Source organism: Euleptes europaea, chromosome 2 (assembly GCF_029931775.1).
Source record: "Euleptes europaea isolate rEulEur1 chromosome 2, rEulEur1.hap1, whole genome shotgun sequence".
Taxonomy (NCBI): domain Eukaryota; kingdom Metazoa; phylum Chordata; class Lepidosauria; order Squamata; family Sphaerodactylidae; genus Euleptes; species Euleptes europaea.
Window position 1 is genome coordinate 87,455,793 of NC_079313.1, and position 22,987 is coordinate 87,478,779.

At 45.2% G+C, this 22,987-nt stretch overlaps 1 protein-coding gene across 1 annotated transcript in view; it reads left to right on the forward strand.

The window, feature by feature from the left end:
* The first annotated feature begins 14,257 nt into the window (after nt 1-14,257).
* The window catches only part of PRICKLE4 (prickle planar cell polarity protein 4), a 76,116-nt gene continuing 67,386 nt past the window's right edge, over nt 14,258-22,987 (forward strand). The window contains exons 1-6 of the mRNA XM_056843972.1: nt 14,258-14,414; nt 15,248-15,355; nt 15,986-16,123; nt 16,970-17,173; nt 18,172-18,358; nt 19,557-19,877. Of these exons, the coding sequence (XP_056699950.1) occupies nt 14,262-14,414; nt 15,248-15,355; nt 15,986-16,123; nt 16,970-17,173; nt 18,172-18,358; nt 19,557-19,877 (1,111 nt within the window). The 5' untranslated portion in view covers nt 14,258-14,261. The remainder of the gene's footprint in view (nt 14,415-15,247; nt 15,356-15,985; nt 16,124-16,969; nt 17,174-18,171; nt 18,359-19,556; nt 19,878-22,987) is intronic.

A 22,987-nucleotide genomic window follows, 5' to 3' on the forward strand; every position in this document is an offset into this window, starting at 1 on the left:
TGTATGTGGCTAGCTATGCATGCCCCCCCTTAAAACAATACTGTGAGAACCATATCAGCTGCTCTTTAAAAGCAAGTGTAAGTGAAACATTCATATTGTCTGGATAGAGCTAGCTATGTGGCTAGCTATGCATGCCCCCCCCCTCAAAACAATACCGTGAGAACCATATCGGCTGCTCTTTAAAAGCAAGTGTAAGTGAACCATTCATATTGTCTGGATAGAGCTTACAAGGAAGGGTCAGGACTCAAAGAGTAGCTGGGCCTCTAAGGACCCAACTCAAAAGGCCCTGACACACATTCGAATGAGTCTCATCCCTTGATTGGAAGGGACTTTGCACTGATGAAAGCGTGAAGCTTTGCTTAATAGCGAATAAGCTCTACCTTAGCGGCCACTGAGTAGGGGTGGGAAGGAGCCGGGATAACTTCAAGTTGCTCATATAAACAGAAGGACCAGCATCATATAAAGATGACCTGGAAGTAGGTGGTTATGGGTCGTAGCAACTCTGAGTTCCCACCCTTTAAAAAAGGGAGAAGCCAATTCTGTCCTTTTCCCCAGATGCACAGGTCCCTGCCCCCATTCCTCGAAAATGGAGAAGGTTCTGCTTTCACATTAGCTAGATCAGCATGAAAAGAGTTTGCTGTCTGCCTTACAAAGGACTCCCAAGCTTCCTAGAGTACCTTGTGGACCTTCGAGGATTTCCAGAACTCAGTTTGAGACATGCCAGTGTAAATAACAATGGGCACACCTGTGTCTGTGTGTATTATGTGCTACTTCCTTATCTTCAAGCTGGTTGTATTTTAGATGCGTGGGGATGAGCCACTAACCCATGCGCCACTTCTGCTACAGACAGGCGCATTTGCAGCAGTGTTGTCATAGCATTAATTGTGTCAGGTTTGTTGTGACTGTTGGGTTACTGCTATTGTCCTGCATTTTACTAAATCACTTCTGATTATTTAAGAAGTACCGAGTGCTCCATTTTGGTAGTGAAGGGGATTAGGGTTTTATTATAACCTTGCCTAGAAGCGATGCTTTTGCCTGGGAAAAACGTCTCTCTAAATCCAGATATGTCAAGTGTGGTTGTAGAGCACACACTCAATTAAAAAGCAAAGGCTTTGGGCACATACTCCAAGATGCTCTTTTTGTTAGCCATGCTGCAGTTTTGAGTCCTGGCCCTGAACTAAAAGATTTAAGGTTTAAATCATAGTGGGCTGTTTCTTAAATTAAGCCTAGGGCAGGGATCCCAAACGTAGTGCCCCAGGGCACCATAGTGACCGCCAACACATTTCTTAGCAACTGCCAAGGGTTTTTAGAAAGTGGGTGGGGCCAGCTGGGGCTTTTGCCTACCGAGGCTTCTTATTGGTCACTGGAGATTTGATTGGCTGTGCAGATTTTTTTAAAATGCTTCTGTGGCAGCAACTGCCACCACAGCACAAGGATCTTCACACTGTGACTGAAAGCCATAGCAGACACTTTGTGGCTGGCTCTGCCTCCTGCAGCAGCCATTTTGCAGCAGCCATTTTGTGGCTGCGCCCACCGCATTGCACCAGAGTTGCAAGAATGCCCACAGGATCAAAAAAAGTTGGGGACCTCTGGCCTAGGGTCAATATGCCCCAGCCTGGATAGCCCAGGCTAACCTAATCTCATCAGATTTCAGAAGCTAAGCAAGGTCGGCCCTAGTCAGTATTTGGATGGGAGACCACCAAAAAAAATACCAGGCGGGCAAAGGCAAACCACCTATGAATGTCTCTTGCCTTGAAGACCCTATGGGGTCACCATAAGTTAGCTGCAACTTGATAGCAAAACCCGGGGGCGGGGAGAGAAATGTGTGTTCGACTTAAGTGACCTGTTAAGGCAGACACCACCTGAGGCTTAGGGAAAAGATCTTACAGGTATAGGTGACTACCATTGCCTTCCCCAGTCGTCTACACTTTACCCCCAGCAAGCTGGTTAGTAATTTTACCGACCTCGGAAGGATGGAAGGCTGAGTCAACCTTAAACTGGCGACCTGAAACCGACTGGGATCTTGGCCTCTAGGGTCCCAACCAAACAGTACCCAAATTGGGTTGCAACTGAGTGCCTCAATTTTGTGTGCATGGCATGAATTACCACAAAACGCTTTCCCCTGTAATAAAAAACCTTGTGTCCTGGCCAGAATCACCACTCCTAATTTCAAAGTCATACACTAGGAGTTGTGGGTGGGGACAGGCCTGTTGAGGCCTTTTCTGGGCACAGTCCTGATGGCAAGATTAAGGCTGCTATTCAAACCACATTTTGAACCAAGTCCTGTTGAACAAAGTGGGACTTGCTTCTGAATAAACATCCTTTGGATTAGGCTATAGTTGATGTGGAGATAAAAATGCATTGAAAGGTTTACATGGAAAAGTTCTAGAGGATCTGGTGTCCACACATGCAAGCAAATGGGGTAAAGTGCTAGAATTGAGGTGATAGAATGGCCTGTACCACTTCAGACTGTGAGGGAGGAGTGTCATTCTTAATGCTCCCCCACGTAAAAATTCTACTCCAATTAAAGGGAAGAGAAAGCTCATTAGAGAAGGTTCTGTCCTAGCCTTCTGCATGCCTTACTAGTTTTCCATTTAACAGCGGTGGAGGGAAACTTAAAAAAAAAACCTAATCCTTTACTTGAATGGATTTCAGACATTTTAGCACTCTGCACCCTGATTTCTACTGTATTATTCTGCATGCGTGGACCAGGGCTTGGTTTGTTTAGCACATTTAGAAAAATTATGCTAGTCCCCCTTAGTTCTGTACCATTTCAGTGTACAGGTAAGATGTGAAGAGGCAATTCTAAATACTCCCTCATGTTAAAAAAACACACACACACCCCAACTAACTGCATACACAGACTTGGATCTGCAGTGGTGGTCTGTTAGTGCAACAGCAGTTCTTCCTATAGAACATCATTTCCATTTGTGGAGGAAAGGATCATAACTGTTGCAAATTTTTTTTCTTCTGCAGACTCCCACTTTGTCCCCCACACTTTTCCTGGCGGTACACTGTTGCACAGAAGCTCAGCAGTTTCATGGGGTTTTAAAAAAATACATTTTTGGCTTGCTGTGATGAGGCAACAAGCCACTCAGGAGGCAGCGTGGCTGCGCCATCCCCGACTCCCCTGCTACTCCCCCCTTAGGATTGGGCAGTTAGAGATAAGTCTTGTGAGTAACCACCCACCTTTTGTTTACATGACCCCCTTATGAAAAAAGTTGGTTGAGGGCCAAACTAGATGTGATAGTTGGCATGAATCCTGTCTGGGGGTGCATGTGCAGCTCCAGAGTGGGACAAATAGATATGCCCCAGGGCTGTTTCATCTTGGGAAAACAATGCAGAGGGAGGGAGGCTGAATTTCCCACTCACTTGGCACCATGGTCCCAATCCAAATCAGGCCTCGGTAGGGTTGCCAGGTCCCTCTTCACCACCGGCGGGAGGTTTTGGGGGTGAAGCCTGAGGAGGGTGGGGTTTGAGGTGGGGAGTCTTCATTGCCATAGAGTCCAACTGCCAAAGCGGCCATTTTCTCCAGGTGAACTGATCTCTATCGGCTGGAGATCAGTTGTAATAGCAGGAGCTCTCCAGCTAGTACCTGGAGGTGGCAACCCTAGGCCTCGGTGTGCTTGGAAACTTTGTTTCCAGACAGTTAGGTATATTTGGATATAACGCAATATGAGTTGACTGGGGACTCTCACACCCAACTTGTGCCAAACATCATGTCATGTTCTGCTGTAAAGACCTTGGTACACTAGGGCTGGTTTGATATCTTTTACCGGCATGTTTCCTATTTCATCTGAATGATTGTTTCAGAGCTTGCTGAATCTGCTGTGGAACCTCACAACAAACACAGAGCTGAAGAGAGATCAGAGTTATCCCAGAATAACTGGTTGTGTAGAAAGGTCCCTTGAAGTCTTCAAAGTTGCAGCTTCCTGGTCTCATGGTAATTTTGGGTGTCTCTTGCTCATACACAAATAATATCCCACGCATAGGTATCTGAGGTTTTTCTGCAACTATAATTTATTCGAGCTAGGAATGGTATGGTAGATCACTGTGCAAAGATCTGCAGCAACATTTTTTTTAAAGTGTGCAGTTCTGTACCTTTTCCCATAGAGTTTCTTTTTTCCCTTTTTAAATCATACACACCATTGTTTCTTATTTACGCATCTAGCCCATTTGCCTTTGGAAAAGGTTTTCCTCTTTGAAGAGGTACTGTTTGGCATGAGATAAGACTCTACTGATACCACACCCAGGCTGATTACAGCTGCAACAGTGTGGCTCTTTCCAGGATGATATAGGGTGTGGGATGATGCATACCACATTTCAAATCCCAAAGTCAAACACAGGTCAGATTGGAAATTACCCTCTGCTTTCCCCTTAGTGCAAGCACAGCTTTGCGTTCATGGCTCTAGGGACAGTGACATAAAAAGCACAGCAGGTTATGGGGCTGGGCACTGTTTGTAATGGCAGTGCATTCTGGACATTTGTTGGCAGGGACTGTAGGTGTGGCAGAATGCCAACACTGCACTCTGACCATGGATACTTTTCTCAATTTTCCCTCTTCCTTTCTGCTTGCTCTCTTGATCTATTGAATGCAGGTTCTCCCTAGATACAGATCACCTAAATCAAGCGATTACCACTGCCATTTTTGCTGCATATGGAATCATGATCATTTAATTTCATGCAAAAAAGAGGCCGATGTAATTCACCAAATGACATGCTTAAGTCTACAGATATACATGTGCTTTGTAGTGGGTATGTGGTAGGTTGTACAAGAAAAGAGGCTGTTTTCAGAACTAGGGTTTCTAGAGGCCATAGATGAGTGGATCAGGATGTCCCGGCTACCTTACTCTGGCAGGCTGCAGAGCGGTTTTTCACAGCAGGTGCTTATATCTACCATCTGCCACATTGATTGTCAAGTTTGTGAGATAAGCAGAACTGCTCTGTATTTGGAACTAGAAATACCTTCTGAGTCTATAAACAAGACCTGGCCACTGTGTTTTTCAGTACTAATAGGTCTTCTCTGTAGCAGAAAACAAGCCAAGCTTTTGCACAAATATAAAAAAACTCTGCAACTAGGCAGATATATGCACATTTGCCTAGTTTATTTTGCTTCTGATTGAAAGTCTGGAGTACATTTTTTGCAAAGCTTCTTAGCTTAAAAAAAAAAGACTAAATATGGGCACAATAAAATTTTATAAAACTTATGGAGAGGGGAACAGAGGCAAATTTTATCTTCATATGTAATTAATAAGTGGTAAATTCAGCACAAGGAATTACCAGTCCACACAGCACATAGTTTCCATTTGAAATTCATTGCTACAAGAAATTCATTGCCACTAGCTTAGATAGCTTTAAAGGGGTACTGGACCAGTTAATGAAGGAACAGGTCTTATAATGAGAACCAATAATACCTAAATGGAATCTCCATATCCCAGGTCAGTAGGCCCCTGGATTCCAGATGTTGGTAACATTCAACAGCAGAAGGCTGTTTTCTTTGTCCCCTACTTGTGAGCTGTTCAGGGGCATCTAGCCAGAAACAGGATTATATTTTGCTCCTTGTGTTTTTAGTTCTTTGTGTGTGTTGTCAAGTTGTAACCGACTAATGGGAACCCATGAAGTTCCACCTTGCTATGTCTGGTAGTGGTAAAATGAAGCTCAACAAGCCTTAAGCATAATTAGTTTATTGTCTCAGAACACAATTCAAAAGAACAGGATACACTCCCACTTCATCCACTTTCCAAAACTATAGGGGCTGAAGGAGGTGCAAACAACCCCAACCACAAGGCACAATACTCTCCCGACGTACATAACACACCTCAGGGTTTTTAAGGCAAGAGATGAGCAGAAGTGGTTTGCCCTTGCTTTCCTTTCCTATCCAAGTACCAACCTTGTTTCACTTCCAAGCTCTGATGAGCCTAGTCTGAGCTATTAGGGCTACTATCTTAATTCTCTAGTCTGGCCCAATTCTATCTTGGGACAGAACTCTCTGCTTTCAGCAGCAACCCTATTATCCCACCCTAAATAGATTTTACCAATTCCTTTGTCTCCAGAGTCATTTGCCCTGAGAAAAACTGAGCAACCCTGAAAATCCCATAAAAGGTAAAGGTCCCTTGTGCAAGCACCAGGTCATTCCTGACCCATGGGGTGTCATCACATCCCGAAGTTTACTAGGCAGACTTTGTTTACGATGTGGTTTGCCAGTGCCTTCCCCAGTCATCTTCCCTTTACCCCCAGCAAGCTGGGTACTCATTTTACCGACCTCGGAAGGATGGAAGGCTGAGTCGACCTTGAGCCATCTACCTGAAACCAACTTCCATCGGGATCGAACTCAGGTCGTGAGCAGAGCTTTGACTGCAGTACTGCAGCTTACCACTCTGCACCACGGGGCCCCTTAGTACCCATAGTGAATGTCAAAGTAATTGATTATTATTTTTTGCCAAGTCACAGCTGACTTATGGCATCCCTGCAGGGTTTTCAGGGCAAGAGATGTTCAGAGGTGGTTTGCCATTGCCTGCCTCTGCTTAGCAACCCTACTATTCCTTGGTGGTCTCCCATCCAAATACTAACCAGGGCTGACCCTGCTTAGGGCTGCCTAAATGTAGCCAGAGGTGAAAATGCTGGGGATTGAGTTGGAGGGTATGATGATGGAAAATCTATACTAATTATTGTAATGATATTTCGTTATTTAATTTTTAAATCGTTGCCTGTCTCTCCCAATAAGAATACAAGTTAAGATAGAAACTAAAAACAGAAATAAATTCACCTAAGGATCAGACATGAAGAGGGAGGAAGAATTTATACTCCTTAAACTGGCAGGCAGGCTACATAGGCATGGCATTTACTAATTACCAGAGGTGATTACAGCCTGATTGATTAGTCATGTAAAAACCATTGTGTTAGAAACACATGAAAGGATTAATCCTCATACAACCTCAGCGCCTGGATTATACCAGCCAGTAATTCATCTTTGTGTTTTAAATCTTGCGTTTCCCAAAGTGTTAATAGATGGTATGCTTTTTTCCTAATTAAAGTCAGAAAGAATCCTTTACTCTTACACCTCAAAGGTTTTCAGTGTGTAGGAGTAAGGATTATCCATTTTCAGAAAACCCCTGTGTTTCTACACAAATTTCTTTTCTGGTCGTGCCTCCTGATTGGAAGAGCAGTGACAGACAGAGACACAACAGGCAACTTTGGCAGAGGCTGGTCACTGGACAGCATTTCTACATGGGAAGTGATTGAATGATCCAAACGCACTGGATGCAGAGACACGCTAGAGCTATCTGTCCTTAGCAGAGGCTGATTGGACAAAGGAAAAGTCAGCATGCAGAGATGCAGGAGGCAGTCTCCTTTAAGGATTTATTTAAAGCTCACAGGACTAGACCTCTAAATTATTTCACAGACTTATTACTATAGCATAGTGACATTTGTCTCACCTGGGAACTGCTGCTTTCACTCCATTAGGAAACTGGTAGGAGGGCTTCTGAAACTGTATAGCTTGACTGTGCTGGTGGCCATCGAAGCCAATGCAGAGATCATGCTAATGTCATTGCTAATTGTGTCGTGAAGAAGGTAGGTCTGGGTTTTCCATGATTCAGTTAGCACCTGGGCTGTCTCCTGCTTTAGGTAGCTGGAGTTATGTACTTGTACAGATGTAATTATTGAGTGAGAGGTTACATGAGGAAATCACTGTGCCAGCAGAATCCCAGTGTGATGGGCAGGATCTAAGGATGGGTGACACAGGAGTGTATACAATTGAGGTTCCACTTGACCAGGACTTGCCAGGTAAGGGCACTCTGTGAATGTCAAAGATCTGACCTATCCAATTCATTCCAGCAATTTTAATATCGTGAGAAAAAAGGTGACATGCTTTTGCAACTTAGTTCTTTTCGTTTGCATTTTGGCATCTAAACTTGTAATAACATTTACAAGCAAGAACCACAATGAGAATCTCAGATATAGTCTTTGTTATGATTGCCACATAAACTGGTATGGATCACCACAAGGATCTTCCCAATTGTATGGGTGACTCCTTGACAGTAATCCACCTGACAACCCACTGTATACATTACAGTTGTTTTGGCAAGAAGCTACCCCCACCCCGAAGGCTGTCTCCAGGGACCGCTGTGTAACAGCTTTAACATAGATCTGTCTTCATTCTTCAGCTTTTAGTTTGTACCTGAAAAACTACCGGTCAAGAGGCATCATTCCCACAAAAGCTTGCTTGCAGAGACAACCCTACTGAGGACCATTTATGCTGTTTTCCAAGAATCACTCAACAATTTAGTGAACCAAATTATACCTTTTGAATCCTAGCTGCATGTGGAACAGAGTTCTTAAAGGTTCAGGGTTTCTCTCACCTGTATCAGACCCTGAGGTACTACCAATCAAACTAGGCTTAATTTAGCCTAAATGTATATACCTCTAAGGCGGAGGTCTTTATTTTCCTCCTTCTGTTATATATATAGCTACATAATCCTCAAGGTGGCTAGTTCTTCTTGGAAGTCCTGTTAAAGGCTTAACAATCCCCACGCTCCATTTGCTTCTGAGCTAGGTTATCTGTCCTGCAGCTGCATTCTGGGAAGTAGGCATTGGGAACAAGCAAAATCAGAACTTTTTTTTCTTCTGTTTGCCAGCTAATTTGCTGAGTTAATTATTGATCCAGGTGCATAGCGGAGTAATGTGAATGTACTGTGCTAATTATATTGCGAGAGACAGCTCATGGTCAAAGTTAGGCATGTGGCTGAAGCCTGGCAAAGCAGCTGCTCATTTATTAAACTAAGGAATTTCAGTCTGTTGTAGAGGTGAAGGTTTCCAGCTTGTGCCTTATATTCTCTCAACACCAAATTATTTTTAGTTACAACTGGGCAGCAGAGCACCAATATTGTCCAGAATTCTTCTGTGTATGGGGCTGAAATGGGGGACACATTAACACCCCAGTTATTCAAGAACAACAAAACCGAATTTGTGCAGAGCTCTTTAATTTGTGGCAGAGCCTTACAAAAAGGCCAAGAGAGCAAGTCTTAAAATTTACCCACACACACAAAAACACCCCCAAGAGTTGGAAGGGACCACCTTCTGGCTCTCCCACCCTGCACAGTTTAGCCATGTTGACCTTCAGGGCCTTCTGAATGTGGTTTCGTAAAATCCCCCAAAGCAGGCAAAACGCTCCCTCTCTCCCTGACTGTATTGGGAATTTATGCCAACTAGACAGAAGAGCCTTTTACAATCTTGCATGCTGAAACAGGGTCTGTGTTGTATATGATCGTATCAGTTCCTGATGCTGCTTCTAAGGTGTAACTGCTGATCATTCATCACCGCCACTCTTATCATGTCTGCTCCTTCCTCCTGCCCATCCAGAGTCCTCTGCCTGTCTGCCTGTACTCCATTTGTTCCTGGAACAGGAAATCTAACTGGAAGGCATCCAAGGAGCCACAAGAGTTCAACCGAACCGCCAAACTGCCGTTGCTTTTGTTTTGGAAACAGGCAGGAGGGAGGAAGGAAGTGAGGTAGCAAGTGGTGGAAAGAGAGATCTGGGAGACAGCCCCCCACACACACACACAGCCCAAATATTCTGTAATGTACGGCTGTGCTTCAAGGAATGATTAATACTGGAGGCTTGTGAGGGTGTGAAGAGAGAAATAAAGTATTACTTGTCACCTCAATGAAGAATAGATTAGAGCACACAATACACTGCTGAACAGCGGTAGCATTGGCCTGTGCAGGCTTGACTCCACCAGGAAAAATGGGTGGCTTTGGAAAATGAGATGGCCGAGGACTGGTTCACCCAGCTTCTATGGATATTTATTTCAAATTGGATTGATTTTGCCCACTTAAGTTTAAATAACCACAGTCACTGTGCTGATAGGTTTGACACGCACCTACATGGCTAGGGTTGCCAGGTCCCTCTTCGCCACCAGCAGGAGGTTTTTGAGGCGGAGCCTGAGGAGGGCGGGGTTTGGGGAGGGACTTCAGTGCCATAGAGTCCAATTGCCAAAGCGGCCATTTTCTCCAGGTGAACTGATCTCTGAGTTAATCCGAACCACGTAAATGTTTCAAAGCCACTGATGGTTGTTTTTACATATGTTCATCTTTCTCACTTTATGCCTCTTCCCTCACAAACATTTTTTTTAAAACAGCTGTAAATTGCTCCAGAGATTGAGTTGGGAGAAATGTGATGTGGTGTATGGGTACGAGCCAGTAGGCTTCCACCACCCTGGTTCTTCACTCAAAACTAACCATGTTGAAAACCTGCATAACTACTTGTTAAGAAAAATGGGCTTGGTTTGGAGGATAGGACATTTTTGAACTAACCAGTCTTAAGATGTTTACATCTATAGTTAACCATAGAGGTGTTCTTTGAGTACCGTTGCCAGCTTTTAAATGGGTCCCTCTAGCTGTCCCTTTAATATCAGTTTGATCTGTCAGCTGATTTTGTTTTATCTTGTTGTTATGAAAACCTTCAACTGCCCATTTCCACTCATTAAACCTCCATTGAAGGGTTAGGACACTCTCTGTCTAGCTGGCAATCTTCTCTTCAAGCTGTTGATTAGTCCTTGTTAAAATGGGAGGTGCTAGGGCTCAAGCCTGCCTGAAAGCTGTATCCGCTGACCCAAAAGCCCTTTCCCTTGCACCCTAGATATTTGGGAGCTGGTAGCAGCTAGTTCAATCCTGAGGTAAGTCGGTTTCAGGTAGCCGGCTCAAGGTTGACTCAATCTTCCACTCTTCTGAGATGGGAGTACCCAGCTTGCTGGGGGTAAGGTGTAGATGACTGGGGAAGGCAATGGTAAACCACTCCATAAACATTGCCTAGTAAATGTCGTGATGTGACATCACCCCATGGGTCAGTAATCACCCGGTACTTGCACAGGAGACTAACTTTATCTTTACCAGCTAGTTATTGGAGCAGTTATCCACAGCCAGGCCATTTATTGTACAACTATTGCACCTTTGTCCCAGTAGCCTTTGATGCAACTAAAGTTCTTTTTATCAAGCAACACCTAACCCAGCATTATGTGTAACAACTCTTTTCCCTCTAAAGTATTACAAACTGAAGGCTTCAGGTTTTTCATCATGCCCTACAATATTTCCGCCCTGCTCCTCTTCTCTGTGCCCCCTCCATCCTTTTTTTTTGGGGGGGGGGTAGTAGCCTTCTGGTAAATTCCAAAGACGATCTAAAGTTTGTGCCAATTAATTGGCTGTAATCAAGGAATTGTGCTACTATTGCTTTTGGGTTTCTCTCTCCATAATGGACCATACTGGTTACCTTTTACCTTCTGTTTTTATGCAGTTGGAAACTCAAACATACACCTACAGTTCATGTGTTCAGACCTGAGTGCTGGCACTAAAAATGAGTCCTACTGCTGAACTTTGGCATAGACTGTTGATGCTCATGCAGCTTAACATAGTTTTTATCCCACAAGATAAAAATGCTGGTGTGAGTCAAAGGAAGAACAAAGATTTGCTGGTGTGAGTCAAAGGAAGAACAAAGATTAGCTGTTAACAGAGTGTTACAGTGCGCTTTATATCTGTAAGGTTCCAAGCAGCAGTGGAAGAAAGATATTTCCAGAAGATCCAATGGGCTAGATCAGGGTGGGGAACCTTTTTTCTGTCAAGGGCCATTTGGATATTTATAACATCATTTGCAGACCATACAAAATTATCAACTTAAAAAATAGCCTGCTATATTTGGTCAAACATTTAGCCAAGAGGCACGACCGAAGATGGCTTCAAGTGTCTGCCATGTAGAGCGACTCACTTTTGATCTCTGCCGTCCCCAGCTGGGCCCGAGAGATTCAGGCAGGGCAGCAAACACAAGACGGAGTGAGCAACAAACTGCTCGGGGCTTGTAGGTGAAGGAGCCTGGTCCAGTAACTCCCCAATCTGGCACTTTCCTGCCCTATGCGTCTTTTGCAGGACTTAGAGGGGAAAGAACCAGAAGGGAGAGGGGATACTGACCAAGACCCGAGGAACCTTTTTTCCCCCTTGCAGAAGAGTCATTAGCTATGGAGCTGCTAGGATTGCCCAAGAAACTGTGTTAACCCTTTACCACCCAGGCCGTGGAGAAATATATTCCCTCTGTTCTACAAGAGGGCTGGGGCGGAAGTGGCGACAATGGAGGGGTTAAAGGGGACCGGGCCAGAATGCGTGGGGGCGAGTTCTTAGCCAGTGTGTCCTCATTTCAGCCCTGCAGGTGGAGGTAGCAGGAGCCGGCTGTAAAATCCGACCCCCACTATGCAGAGCAGGAGCAACTCCGGCGTGCGGCTGGACGGCTATGCCCAGCTGGTGCAACAGACTATCCTGTGCCACCAGGTGGGCAAGTGTGCCACCAGTTGGATGCCTATGACTATCAGTTCCAAAGCCTGAGTCTTATAGCAGAATGTGGCCTACCAGAGTCCTTGGCTAAGCCAGTAAAGCCGGAATGTTCCTGTTCTCTCCAGGTAGTTCGGCAGCTCAGTTTTTCCTACATGTTTGGTCTCCTTTTTTGTACATGTTGTTGTGTGTTCTGTGATTTAGAACTCTTGTTGGGTACAGGGTATAACTGGTCTCTTCCTACTGTACTAATGCACTTTGCAAACAAAGGCCACATAAATGGCACACTCTTAATATCAGCTGACACACTCAATATCAGCTGTGCCTGTACACATATCAGTTGGTCATTTGTAACCAATTAAGAGAAAGCAACAACCAATTATGTTCCAGTTCCCAAAAGCTTCTCTGGGCAGCTGGAGGCAATTCTTACTTTCCCTAACCCCACATCTGGCTGCCTACTTACAAAAAAGCTGTACAGTCACATTTGTCCATGCAAAATTCTCAAAGAACAAAATCCATGTAATATTGTACCTTTTCTTGTGTGTGTGTTAAGTGCCGTCAAGTCGCTTCCGACTCATGGCGACCCTATGAATGAAAGTCCTCCAAAATGTCCTATCTTTGACAGCCTTGCTCAGATCTTGCAAATTTTCTTAGGACCAAGCAAATGCACACAAAACATTGTGCAAGTTTTCATGCTCACCAGAGGTCTTCAACAGACTGGATGTTAACAAGATTTAAAAATGCAGAACGCAGTTTTCTCAGGCTATGATCTTATTTATTTATGATAATTCTATGCTTTCATGTATGAAGCTAGACTGCTACCAGCCTACATTTGGGTCCTTAATAAGTTTTTATGAGAGCCAGCACAGTTTGGTGTGAAAGATCGAGGCTTAAATGCCAGTTCAGCCATCTACTTGCTGCTTCTGCTCTAAAATCTATTACTCCATCTGTCTTTTCACCCAAGTTACTCTCTCCCTTGGTCCAACAAGTGTGTGTGGGGGGAAACCCAGTTTTGCAACAGGAATAAAGTAGCAATTTAAAGCAAGAGTGCCTTGAGTTGCATAATCTACATACGAGAACAGCATGAAGTAGCAACCGAAATCTACACCCCTTGCAAGTTGGAACAGAATAGTTGCACTTAGCCTTCCAAACAGCTGCCAGTATATGTTGTGCCTACAGAATATGACCATATTTGCATGTTGACAGAAACGCTAATAAAATAGATAAGAAAAAAAAGCTGTAGCAAATGAAAAATTGCATCATTTTGGAAGTGGTTGCCATGCATCAGTTAGTTTTCCTCTAGAGCAATATGTTGTCTGTTACATTCATACATCCCATTCTCCGCCCTGCCCCCCAAGCTCCTACTGGGAAACAAGATCCTGCTGTACTGTTAAACGCTCATACATTGCTCAGTGCTGCTTCCTGTTGTCTCCATGAGGCACACAAAAGAACGGGGAACTTTTCCAAGGGCATATGCTGAGTATCTGTGTGGTAGGCTTGTCAGCTCCAGGTTGGGAAATACCTGGAGATTTTTAGAGTCCAATTGCCAAAGAGTTTATTTTCTCCAGGTGAACTGATCTCTATCAGCTGGAGATCAGTTGTAATAGCCGGAGATCTCCAGCTACTACCTGGAGGTTGGCAACCCTACTGTGTGGGCTTAGGGTGAAGAGAGGGTGAAGAGTTAATGTTAATTAGACCTGGTTCATGCATGCCAGAAAATGAGGTAGGATGTACTGCCCCACTGCAGTAGGGAATTATAGCTTTGAATGTTCCTTCACATAAGCTTCATGCAAATTTAAAATGCACACAAATGAGAACTGCTCCCCCCCCCCCGCACTCTCCATTCTACTACCTCAAGTATCCAATATGCGTGAACCAGGCATCAGTCTCATTCCACACAAAGGGATATCCTCACACAGACTCTCTTTTCCAGCACCACCTTGCTGCGGATGTCCCTCCCAAGCCCTACATGGTCCCAGAGAGAGAAGGCTCCATGCATTTCTACTCCAGCTGCCCTTTTACCTGCATCATCTTCAGACAGTGATTCTGGCTGCGCCCTGGAAGATTACATAGGACTTGCTACAGAAATCCCCCCAGCAGAGGTAGTTCTATGCCTTCCCTCCCCATATAATTTTATGTAGACTTTCTGTGTCATAAAAGAGCTTCTGCTGGAAGGACCACGGCAGCCTTTTCAGGTGAAGTTGTCAGCCTTTGTCCTCATGTCCCCATGGAACTGCAGCCAACTGTAAGGATGCCATTGATGCTTCTGCTACCTTTTTCATCTAGAAGTCAAGCAGCCAGATCTTCTTCATGGCTGCCTGTTTGGGTACTGCTATGATAGTCATCTTTCCTCTTGTGTTGTTAGGGTTGCCAGATCCGGGTTGGAAAATACCTGGAGATTTTTGGGACAGAGCCTGAGGAGGGCGGGGTTTAGGGAGGGAAGGGACTTCAATGCCACAGAGACCAATTGCCAAAGTGGCCATTTTCTCCAGGTGAACTGATCCCTGTTGGCTGGAGATCAGTTGTAATAGTGGGAGTTCTCTAGCTACTACCTGGCAGTTGGCAACTCTATACATTATGCAAGTATTGATTCCAGGCAAGATTTAGAAAAGGACTGAAGATGGGACAGACAGAATCCATAGGGTAAATCTGACCAAATACATCATGGCTTGGCTGGATATACATACAACAGAGAAGAGCTAGCTTTACAGTAACTGAGGCATGGATACAAGGGTAGATAAATGCTAAACGAGATCTTTTTTGCCGGTACCTTTTCATTAGGCCCTCAGGAAACCTGGGCATCATCCTTTCCCATAAGACAAATCTCTTCCCCTCTGGTATGTCTGCCATGTGGGTGGCAGCGCAGGCAGCCACCTGTCCCCTACAGAAATCACACCTCCCCACCTTAACTTCTCGGTCTTGTGTGTTTTCATAGGTGGCAATACACTTTGGTTCTCAATCATTCAATGCAGTCCCTGCTACCACTCCGAATTGGCTCCACATCAAAGCTCTCCTTCAGCAACTGCCTCCACAAGACTGCGATGTAAGATTTTACCTCATCACTAGATTGTATCAAAAATCCTTGGATGAAAAGTCGTTAAGCTTTGTTTTTCTAACCTGAGTAGAATTTGGGCACACCTCCCTACTTCAGTAATAAACCTCTCAACCCTGTCAGTCCCTCTGTAATGGCTTGGCCTGGGATGCCCTTTTATTTGCACTGAGCCTCTTCCCAGGTCTAGCCAAAGTCAACCTACGCAGCTTCATGGCTTTCCCTCAAAATGTCAGATGTATGTTTTTCCTGAATGAATATAAGAGTGCAACATTAGTTCAGTTCAGTGATGCCTCCAAGGGTAAGCAGTAAAATAGGATCGCTTAGAGAAAGAGACCAGGAAACCTTACAGTCCAGTAATTTGTCTCTGTTGGTTGCTCCCAACAGTTTGCATTCAGGAGTTTGGAGACTCCAAGGGTTTCTGGCTGATCTTCCTAGATAACAAATTCCCATTCTAAGCACAGTCTGCCTGACAATGCAGACTTGTGGCTAAGGTGGCTTATCTATATCCATCAAATATAGAGCCTCTGTGAATGGGGTTTTGGAGCAACTCCTTCATGCTTTTTATGCAAAACTGCACTAATAAACCCAATACTACAATGCTACTTTCTGCTTTTACTAAAGGAGAAATATTGCCCATCCATTGGGGAAGAGGAGAGGGAGCAACTGCGAACATTTTCTGCACGGCGGCGGCAGGAATCACTGGGCCAGGGTGTTACGTGCCTGGTATCCTCTCCAACCCATGGCTGTTTCTGCAAAAAGGTAAGCCAGTTGCTATTTGTTAATGGGCACTGTGATCCTCATTACTAAACCACTGCGAAGCCTGGTGTTGAGCTCTAGCTTTGCTTTCTTTATTTCAGCATGGGGACTGAAGTTATGTAGTAATGGTTTTAAAAACAAACAAAAAAAAAATTTGTATGTTACCATTTTACATGTGGTTCCCAAAACTCCAATTATTCTGTAGATGCAGTGACAGAAACTGCAAACATTTTAAAAGCAGGTGCTTATGCATGGGAATTCTATTTGGGGTTCGACCAACACTTTTCTGTTGTGAATTCAAGAATCACCATGCACCAGCAAATCCACCAGCTCAAATACGGAAGCAAGAGTCCCTGCCCCTTGAAAATGCTTTGTAATTGGCTGTAGTGCTTGCTGTGAGGGAAAAAAATGCCCAGTTCCCCTCTCCCCCCAGTGGAAACCCAAGTGCTGTGTTAAAAACCACAAATGGAGCTCTTCAAAAGGAATGGAATTGGTGCGGGGGTGGGGGAGGAAGAAACCCAAGCGTTGTTTTAAAACCCAGTACTGAGGCAAATGTCTGCTCAGAAAGAACTCTGGATGGGAGAAAGAAAAATCAGGAAGCATTTGAGTCCCCACCATTTCAAATGCTGCTTTGTATTTGGCTGTAGTGCTTACTGTGAGAAAAACATCACCCACCCCCCAGCTTCCCTGTCCCACGCTTTGGTTTATGCATGGAGATTTTACCTGGCCTGATCTCAGGAGAGATCGAAGAATGGGGTTTCATTCAGGGCACAAGGTGTTCCAGTGTTGTCATTTAGGAAGGACAGGCAAGTAAGTACCTTAAAGAGATGCTGTCTGCTTGGTTTGCAGTGTGGCAAGAAGATAAACACAGGTGAACAGGGTGTCTTAGCATCCAAACTGGGAGAGCACTGCTGCTGGCATCCAGCCTGCTTTGTCTGTCACACCTGTCTTCAGCCCCTTGTGGATCTCATCTACTTCCATCGGGATGGCAAGATCTACTGTGGACGGCATCATGCAGAGTTCTTCCGTCCACGCTGCGCTTCATGTGATCAGGTATGCACAAAAAAAATTCTGTGTGGGACAATATTTCTTCTCTTGTAAAGGAACAACTTGCTGCACTTAATTACGGCAACTTCAAGGCACTACCCTACAGTTGTGATAGGCTGAAGTCACTAGCCAGGCTCTGGTCAGGGCAAGTTGCAAAGAAAAAAGCCCCAGAAATCCTCCCAGGGACTGCCGGGTTTCTGGCCACATACTGCCTGCCTTGAAGAAGAGTTGGTTTTTATATGCCGACTTTCTCTACCGCTTAAGGAAGAATCAAACCGGCTTACAATCACCTTCCCTTTCCCTCCCCACAACAGACACCCTGTGAGGTAGGTGGGGCTGAGAGAGTGTGACTAGCCCAAGGTCACCCAGCTGGCTTCATGTGTAGGGGAAACAAACCCAGTTCACCAGATTAGCTTCCGCTGCTCATGAGGAGGACTGGGGAATCAAACCCGGTTCTCCAGATCCGAGTCCACCGCTCTAAACTACGACACCATGCTGGTTCTTCCATACTTGGGAGAACTTTCAGACTGAAGGAGCCTTCCACATTTAATATGAACATCATTGTGGCGCTTTGGAGACTAACATTGTGGGATAACCTGCTATAGGTGAAAAACTATTTAATCGGCTATATGAAATGTGTGGGTGGTTATACACAAGACTTAAGGTTAATACGGTGTATTCTGTGTTTCTGCAATCACAATATACAAATATGAGATTCTGGTTTCCATTTGAAAAGGTCCCGGTTGATGACATCTCAGACTTACAGGGGCAAAGTAAGACTTACAATGGCACAGAATGAGGGTTCAGTGCTCTGGACAGTTCCTGGACCCTTCCCATAAATAGCAGATGAAAACTAAATATAAATATACATATTTTACACAATCAAGGTGAGGTCATTTGGTACCTGTATGCAAGAAGGCAGATGGACCCCCGAATACAGCAGTGCGTGCTTCCATCTTGAGTTCTGGTGTGTTCAATACGAGGCTGTCACTCTGTCTCCTCAGCTGATCTTCACCCTGGAGTGCATGGAGGCTGAAGGCCTGTGCTGGCATGAAGAGCACTTCTGCTGCCTGGAGTGTGACTTGCCCCTGGGAGCACGGCGGTATGTCATGAAGGGTGGCCAACCCTACTGCTGCGCCTGTTTTGAGAGTCTTTATGCAGACGTCTGCCAAGCCTGTGGAGAGATTATTGGTAGGTCCTGGGTGCTTCCATGGCCTTGAGAAAAATGCTGAATGCGCTGTGCCCGCAGGATTTGTACTTATAAGTGGCATAAAGACAGTGTGACTCTGGCCTTGCTTAGCTGAATAAATGGGTGAGAGCCCTGGTCCTGCGTTCCTCCCTCAAGAACTTAGCAACTGGATCAGACCCAGCAGAAAAGCCAGCTGGTGCCAGGTCATCACCACCCAGGTCCCCTTTCGAGTGTTTGCAGTCCCATCTTCCCTTCGTCTAAGAGCTACTGCTAGGCTATTTCACAAAATAGTGGAATTCTGTAAACTTGCACTATCATCCTCGATGCCGCATAACAGCAGGGCTGAAGGGCTAAAATGTAAGAATCGCCTTGCAAAATAAGATTACGTAGATCTTTCTCCACGAAAAAGTTGGGCAGATGCCTCTGGGAGATGAAAATACAGGGTAGCTACCTGAAGCAGGCAGCTGTCTATCTTCCAAGGGGATCAGTTTAGCTGCAGCTGGAGACTGAGCACTAGGATTAGGCAGGCTTTTGTTTGAATATTAGGATTCCATTGGCTAGTAGCTACAAGAGCTACTATGTCAGACATTCTCCATGAATGTCTCTAATCCTAGTCTTATTACATTGTTTATTAGATGCCTCCTCACTCTATTGGTTGTACTGACTTGGTGGTGGTGGAAAGTGCCGTCAAGCCGCAGCCGAATTATAGCGACCCTGTAGGGTTTTTCAAGGCAAGAGACATTCAGAGGTGGTTTGCTATCGCCTGCCTCTGTGTAGTGACCCTGGACTTTCCTTGGTGATCTCCCATCCAAATACTAACCTGGGCCGACCCTGCTTAGCTTCTGAGATCTGAGGAAATCAGGTTAGCCTGGACCAACCAGTACTGACTTACCTTTCTCACTAAGACTTCATAATGTTATCAGTGTATTGTGTGGTCAGCTCTAGGCAAGTAATTGTTTAAGGAACTGTATGTAGAAATCGAAGCCTGGTTTAATATCCAAGTGGCTAAACAGCTGTTGCTCCTCTTAACATTTGAATCCTAGGTCTCCCTCTCTCCACCTCCACATTTTTCCCCATTCAGACTGGGAACCTGCAATATACCTGGCAGCACGCCTGATTGGTGAGTTAGAGCACTTCAGCAGTAGATAGTAGATTTAACGTTCTCTGTTAACTCTTGTCTGCCTTTCCCCCCACTGACAGGTGTTGACAGTGAACAGGCCACCCTCCAAGGTCAGCACTGGCATGCCAAAGGCTCCTGTTTCTGCTGCAGCCTTTGCCAGAAAGCATTATTAGGCCAGCTAATCACAACTCACCACGGCCTCCTGTTTTGCTCAGAGGCCTGCAGCTTGGAGAAGGAGTCAGCGCTATCATCCACAGGCTCAGATTCCTCGGACTCTGCTTTCCTCTCAGCCCCTTCCCCTGACTCCACGCCCATCTCTAGAACCAAAAACAGCAGCCTGAGTTGCTCCTTTGCAGCTGCAAGAACCAACAGTGAGCCGTGTGCTCAAACTGTGGAAGAAGGTAAGGCCTTCAGAAATTGAGAGCTAGAGAGCTCCCGATGCAAACAGGGGGCTCCTTAGTATCATGTCTCACATCCCTAATGGCAGAAGAATCTAGCATTTAAGCTTCGGCTGACACTTAAGTATCAAATCTTTATTAGTTTGTTTGCAGCAGTTAGCAGGCCAAGCTCAAATGAAAGGAGAGGCTTGTGCTTTATCTGAACATTTCATTTTGAGGCGGTAAAGTCTGCACACCACACACAAGGGAGGCATTTATATGAAAAAAGAATCCTCCTGGAAGTCAGGATAGCACCCCACAGAAGAGACTTGAGAAATAACTAATGGAAAGGAGATGACATCATAACTGCATGCAGATAGTACAAACAAAACTTGTGAACCTGGCCTTGATGTAGAATTGGGAGATAGTGTGGGAGTCCGTGGGATATGCAAACTCATTTGATACTATTGCAGGCTTATCCAGTAGATACAGGTGTTTTCATTCTTTCCCTCCACAGTCACAGGAAGTCTTCATACATCTGAGAATTCCTCGTTCCTCCTTCCAGAGTTCACCAGCCAGGAGGAGGAAGTTGTTTTCCGGAACAGATCCGTCTCCCCTCAGCTTGATGACCTTGAACCACCAGCTGATTCTCCACATCCCCTAGAAGCAGAGCAGAGCTCCATCCAAGAGGCCCTCCCACAAGCATCCTGGCTACAGGTTGGAAACCACCACTCTAGAAGCTGCCTCTCCGCAGCCTCGGATGCATCAGCAGCCCTGATCATGGACTTTCCAGAGAGACTGCATGAAGCTGGCACTGGCGAGCTGGAACAAGATGACCCTCGGTGCCCTACTTGCTCATCCTCTTCAGATTCCGACTCTGAGCCAGAAGGCTTCTTCTTTGGGACACCGATCCCAAAGCCCGGGGCCAGGCAACTCGCTCTCCCCACCATGGAGCAGCAGACACTTGCCAGAGGAGGACAGGCAGCCAGAGCTCGAGCAAGCAGCAAACACTGCAGTATCTCCTAGCTCCTTGTGGGGGGGGGGAGCTACCAGAGACTTGGAAAGAGGCAGGCAAAAGAAGAAAAGCGGGTAGCATCACAAGCAGACATTTATGTAGCAAGGTGTGAATAAAGGCGAAGAAAAGCCCTCTTCCTACAAATACGAAGTGAGAGATTTAACAAGTCCAGGCTAGCTAACTCAGGAAGGAAAGGTTGTGTGTGTGTTTGGGAAGCAGGACATTCAGGGGTGCAGAGTCTGTATTTCCATAATTCAGTCAGGCTCTGCGCTTCAGAGTTTTGGAAACAACTCCACCCACTAGATAATTTTTTTTAAAAAAAATGCTCACACAAAGTCTGCTGCTGTTTATGCCACAACGCTTACTTTCTGCAATGCACCTTTTGACGTAATTTAACAACAGTTAGGACAAGCTTGGGGAGGGAAAAGCTCATAGACATGGACACATACCCCCTCACTAATGCGGGAGGGGGGGAGAATGAACATCTGCTTGAAAGCCAGAGGTTTATCCACTTGCCCAGTAAGGCCCAGTATTTTGTTGAAGTGTGAATACCTGCAGAAGCTGGGGGGAATATGCAACTTGGAAGGCTTTGAGTCCAGTCAGTAGCTTTTTTAGTTTTGCACCTACGACAGTTTGCCTCTGTGACTTTGAAATTCTCTGCTGCTCCCTGCTGGCAACTGCGGGTGTATTTTGAAGTAGCCTGGTGCTATATTGAATTCCACCAAGAGAAAGTGGAGACAAGTGTAATTAATTCCAATACTTCCCAGTCATGAACCTTACATTCTAGTTCCTTGGTTTACTCTTTTTTTGCATATATCCACCTGTCACATAAATATGACTTAAAATCTGTCTGGATTCCATACAGCAGTCAATTTCGCCTTCTTCCATGATCCCTGATACAAACTTGAGAAACCAGGAGCAGACTCTGGACAGGTGGCCCTCTATCCTGCTGTATGATCTCCAGTCTAGTCAATTAAAGGATCCCACCCACTGCCCACCTTGTGTGTGTAAAGTGCCATCAAGTCACAGCCGACTTATGGCAGCTCAGTAGGGTTTTCAAGGCACGAGACTAACAGGGATTTGCCATTGCCTTCCTCTGCATAGCGCCTCTGGCATTCCTTGGTGGTCTCCCATCCAAGTACTAACCAGGACCAGCCTTGCTTAGCTTCTGAGCTCTGATCAGATCTGGATAGCCTGGGTCATTCAGGTCAGGGCACTGCCCACCTTAGACAGTGCTAAAGTTAACTACCTGGTCCTAAGAGACAAGGCCAAAGGTCCATGTAGCACTAGGCAGCAGTTTGTTGTTGCTCAAATAGCAAGCTACAGTTGTAGCATAATGCATAGCTAAAAAACGTAGTGACTCACTGAGAACAGGTGAAATGGCAGATCCACACAGATGGGACATGTAAGCACAACACAGCCAGAGTGAAACAAATTCTCTTGGAATATCAATGCACAGTATACGTTTCAGCGCGGAGAATGATCCTCCTACCTGTACCCTTTTCCTCAACATTCTGTAAAAACTCTTAGGCCTCTGAAAGTTTCCCTGCTTACTACCACCTCAGCTTCCCAGCTTACATGCATTCAACATGGGCAGGGAGAAGAATAAATAGATGAATGATGCCCAGATTTCCTTATTTGAGTGTTTGACTTGGCAGCCTTAATAGGATGCTAAAATATTATTACACAGTTTTTATCTATAATTGTCAGAGCACTTAATAGAGTGGAGGCCCACTCACAAATAAAGGCAGCTTCAAGAAATGCATTGTTTCTGAATTTTATTATTTGCAAAAACATATATATTACAAATTTACCTTTAAGAAACGGGTTAAGAATGTCACTAGGGACAGGAATTTTCTTTCTGCATGAGGGAGCCAGAAATTAATGCATAGCTCAACAACCACAGAATGAGCCATGCTACTGGGAGTCTTGATACAAGGTCATAGGGCAAACTTCTAAAAACTGGCCCCACCAGGGCAGCATGCTAGAACCAGTCTGCTACCCCAATCCAAATTACTCCCACACAGGAGTTACTAACCTCTTCAGAAGCCTCTAGGTCAACACTTCTGTACCGAAGAGGGATCTTCTGTCCCCCTCTCATCTTTTTGTTCAGCAGTAC